Raw genomic sequence first — 5000 nt, forward strand, 5'->3', positions numbered from 1 at the left:
CATGGCAATGGTGAAGCTGATGTTAGAATTTTTTTTCTGGGAGCATAATTCAGATCTCACACAACTTCTTTTTTTATTAGAATGAACTTATTAAATGCAGGAGCTATCCATGGTTTCGATTTAGCTCTCACTTCTTTTAAATATTGGTAAACTTTATTTGAAGATATGATGTCGCTTGCAAATCAAGATTGCTCACTCATTTGGAAGTTATCACGGGGCGCTTTCAATTCGACCAGAAGTTTCATTTAAAAATTTGGATAGTTTTATGTGGCAAATGGAATAGCATTTTTCAGTTAGCCGCTCGAAACTAAGCAAATCAGCGAGTATTGCCCCAAAATGTAAATAGCTACGAGGAATGAACCAATTGGATGTAATTTTCCGGTTATTCCGGAATTCCGGAACTTCAGGACCACTTCGCGAGGTATACCCAAATTTCCGCCGGAAAATTTTCCAGAATATTTTCCGTTCCATTGGATTCCTTACCTGGTTTTTGCGAAATTTTTGGTCCGCGAATAGAAAGCCACGTCGCAGACATATGGTAACATCTGTCCCAGGCCTCTGTGGCGATCTGCGACACACGGTCTGGATGATCGGGAAAGTTGAATCTAGTTCTACTTTCCCGACCATTGCGATGCTTCCGACTAAGACAAATTTAATGGAAACTTGTGTCTGAGGTGATCTGTGTCCTACCGGCGACACACTCTATTGTTTGCCTTGAAACATATACAATCAGAAAGTGCTCTTCTTTTTCTCCTCGCTTCGCAGAGGATTAGATGTACGCTTGTCTGCTATCGCTTCAGATTTAAATGGAAACATTTGCCTCCTCTGTTTACGATCGTCTGCGATAAGACCGACGCAGACTGCTTCCGATGGTCGCAGACCGTTGCAGATCATATGGAAACCAGGCGTTAAAACTCTTCGTCAAGTTTTTCCATGATTCATAACATAGGCGGCCTTACAGCGTGAAAAAACATCCTTCAATAATTTGAAGAATTGTTGCTTTGTAATTTGGTCAAATTCATTTCCCACCCTGCCGGCGAGTTCATAAATTGAGTCACGTATGCTGCTTTCCAGGCAAATACGATTTACAGAAAAAAAAAGAGTCCCGGCCGCAAACTTTTCTGGCGCTTTCCAGGCGATCCTAGTGTATTCTAAACTTTTGACAAACGGAATGTTAAAAAAAACAACGACTCCCATTTGAATTGCTTTTTGAGACCAATTACTACCATTAACACCTTTTGAATCTTAAATATACCTTGTTGTTCTCTGTTAATAGGCACAAATAACTGTTGACACACTAATGTACTTTTATTATAAATTCCCAATATCGAGTCGAGATACATTCTTGTACATTTTGGACAAGACACGAGAGAGCTTAAAACAATTAATATTATTGGTTAAAATAGGGAAAATAATTATCGTATCGCATTTTAGGAAGTTTTGCGTGCTCTACATAAGAACAACGTAAAGTCGCCAAATTTGAGATTTTAACAACGACGAGAGCATACAAAAATGGATCTTTCTTCCTCTATCTTAACTTTAAAACCGCTCGTACCAATTTCATTTTAGGATACTTTGCTTTTATTGTAAAAGGCGAACGAGATGAAACAATGACGAAATCATTACGGTGGAGCAAAGTTCAGTATATTTTGAAGTGACGTTTGTCTCTTAATTTACAGCGGAAACTTGAAATTATGTGTTGCGCGCGCTCGGAAAGTCAGTTGATTCTTGACAAAGTTTGACATTTTCGCCCGGCTAATCTCAAGATTGATAAATGAAGATTAATCTCATCTACATAAAAAATAAGTTCGTCAGTTTCAACATATCGACGTTATGATGGCGTTCTCGAAATGTTTCCTCTTTTTCGTTTCATTTCTCTTATTATTTCAAACTTTCATTTATCATTTGATACGATCCAATAAGGAGTCAGTAATGGCATTTTCCTGTTTCACAATCCCCCAAATAGTGTGCAGACCACAAATGGGAACAAATCCTCCATATTTTGATTGTCCTCAATTCCTTAATCCACCTAAATTAGTGTCTATCTAATGATTAATTAGACAGAATCCCTTAGGACCGTGAACAAAAGAACTGTAAAAATAGGTCACAACAGGCAAAACTTGCTAATGCTTTTGTCTTTTCTTGAATGCCGGTTCTGCGATATTAGTTTTCACGCATTGTTGTTTTCGCGGGTGATTAATTGACCATAACGGCCACTGCGTCGCTAAGGAAAGATGAACTAAACTGTTGGTGATTATGAAAAGTTGATGAAGCGTTAAATTAATGTGCGCATTGACGTAGCTTCTGAGATTGTTTGTAGCGTTTTCATAAGAACGGGATTCTTTAACTGTCACAGTGCCATTCGTTGTTGAATTTTTGGGTCCTATTATCAAGCGGGTGTCTTTGTGAACGAGGGTACGGAAATATCAAAGCTGACGATGAGAAATGTGGGCGATATAAAAAACCCTGCTCTTCGCAACAGACCTACAAATGAAGATACCAAGGAAGTACTTGAAATTATTCGGAAGCGCGCTGAGGACTTAAAGAACTCAGACGTTCATTTTGATGAGGTTCTGTTGAGGCGAGTTTCAGTGACAAGACCAAATGAACCACTACCCTCTATTCGGGTTGAGAATGATCTCGAAGCTAGCGAGAAGTCAAATAGCCGAAGTTGTCCAGATGAACTGGATCACAAACAAGCCTTGGAAATACGCTGGAGATCTTTAAGTGATGCACCTTTAACTGAACTTAGAAATCGCTCACCCCTAGCTCGATCTACGGGATCACCCGCGAGCGATACGACGCCAACATCAAGGCGCAGGAGAATTCGAAGAATGTCCGATCTCCCGCCTTTGGAGGCATCGAAAGAACGACTGGAAAGACCGAAGTGCGTACCGTCTATTCGAAGCAGTAATGTTGCACTGCTACAGCCAAAAGACGCTGTCGACATAAATCATAATATTGAAAGCGAAGACAACTGTGGGGAAAATGATTTTCATCACTATTAATATTTTATCTATCCTAAAACAACTCGTACATGACTAACCCGTTGTACTGTTTGAAGCTGTACAGTTGCGCGAGAGGAGCGAAAATAGAACTCACGCTGAGCGCTGTGAAAAATAACGTTGCAAACGGATTTATTCTTAAGCGATTGAGCATATATGAACAAATTTATAGACGGAGGAACTTTAAAACTTTTGACTTCTGACATGTTATTATCTTTTTGTCATCAGTTGTTTGCAAATTTTCCGCCATGGATCGTTTCTCTCTGTGTCGGAAACATCCGTTTCAGACCCACCTCAGATGAAACCAAACGACGCGTACCAGTTATTCGTTGTATCACGATGTTGCGATATTCCAGAATATAAAGTTATTTGTATCAAATGTGTTTACGGTTAAGATTCCCAGCTGGGAGAAGAAGAGGAGTTGGAGAGTTTACAAAGCGTTGCTTAGTTGATTTCTTTGCCTACGAAGACAGATCTTAGAGCGATTTATTTGAGTAAGGTACCCACCGGATGTAACCAACTTCCTAGCCACGCCACTTTCCTAGACTTCTTTGATTTGTCGTGTCATTTAGTGACCTTCACAGCTTGAATACGTTTTGCTATCACAGATAATCAAATGCATGAATTCTTCACAAACTGTCTAGAGCAATCTTGTACATCAATCACATCCACTTACTTAACAGCAGTGTTATGGTACCATATTAAACACAAATTATTGCTGAAAAAGGTTCGGTCATTTTTGTGACCTAAAAAAATCACTGCGCCACACTCCGATCCTACTACTTATTCGAGGTTTCTTGACCTTTTTAACAAAAGCTACGAGTTCTGAAAAATTATGTCCCCTTTGACACTTTTCCTCCAAAAATGACCACTAACAGTTTAACTCCAGACAATTTTAACATGATTGTGAATAAGGAATGGTTAATAATTTTTACTGGAAAGAATTAACTGAAAAGCTGAACACTATTAAGGTCACTTCATACAACAATTCAATCACAATTTTCAAACGATCTATACTGGCCACTGTTCCGTCTGGGCACATTACGGGGAGTTCCTTTGTGAATACGTTGTATTCAACTATATTTATTCGCGAAAGAATCTAGTTTAAAACAGGGGCACCCAACGTCAATTTTCGGAAAATATCTGTTCGGAAGACGATTTAAGATCTAGAATTTTCGGAACATTTGTTGTAAAATTTCTTGCTTGCCTGCCTGTCCAAGGATTTTCGAACATCTAAAAGATGATGTAATTGCCCATTTTAAACGATTTTTACCCTAAAAAGGTCACCTAGAATTTTCGGGAGCCTTTTTTCTAGTTGAAAATTTCGAAAAAGAAAGTTTTGATTCCTATAATTTTCGGATCACTAGATTTTCAGCTAGGAAATCCGAACAGATGAAAACTTTATAGGGGAAAAAAATATGCCTATATCTGTCATTTGAATCATAGTGAAAATATGTTTAACAATGCTTTGTTTAAGTGGGTTTGAACTATATTCTCGTTGGCTGCCCTTGTTTAAAAGTTCACCGTTCGCCGTTAATTCCCCTCAAAATAACTTTCATACAGTAAAATCCCTCTACGTAACTTTCGAGTTCCCAGCTCGGTTATTTTAAACAACGATATTTTTGACGAATATAAATATTTTTGACGTTACAATAATTATCGCGAGTGAACAACTTTGCTTACTATAGTAATGTCAAGTTTTCGTGTCCTTGTTTCACATATTCGTCAATTTTTTCTTTTGTTTAATGTAGTACTGGAGTGCACACAATTTACGTAATTAACAACTTTAAAACGAAAAACGGCGTTTTAATGGTCGCGTGCTGCAAGTGTTTGCAAGTGTTTGCAACCTTTGTTTGCCGCTAACAATCGTTGTTGTCGTCAAACTGCAAACTAAAAATGTAGCTTTACAGACATTCAGATTTCGTCAAAATGCATGTTGAGGGTGGACAATTCAACAACTTGAAGGCGAATGTACGCAAACCTTGGACAAATAAG

At 38.4% G+C, this 5000-nt stretch overlaps 1 protein-coding gene across 1 annotated transcript; it reads left to right on the forward strand.

The window, feature by feature from the left end:
- Nucleotides 1-2314: 2314 nt before the first annotated feature.
- On the forward strand, nucleotides 2315-3722 carry LOC137974051 (uncharacterized). Its single transcript, XM_068820967.1, has one exon. The coding sequence runs from the start codon at nucleotides 2439-2441 to the stop codon at nucleotides 3006-3008; it is 570 nt and encodes a 189-aa protein (XP_068677068.1). The 5' UTR covers nucleotides 2315-2438; the 3' UTR covers nucleotides 3009-3722.
- The last annotated feature ends 1278 nt before the right edge of the window (nucleotides 3723-5000 follow it).

This window comes from Montipora foliosa, chromosome 1 (assembly GCF_036669935.1).
Source record: "Montipora foliosa isolate CH-2021 chromosome 1, ASM3666993v2, whole genome shotgun sequence".
Classification (NCBI taxonomy): Eukaryota; Metazoa; Cnidaria; class Anthozoa; order Scleractinia; family Acroporidae; genus Montipora; species Montipora foliosa.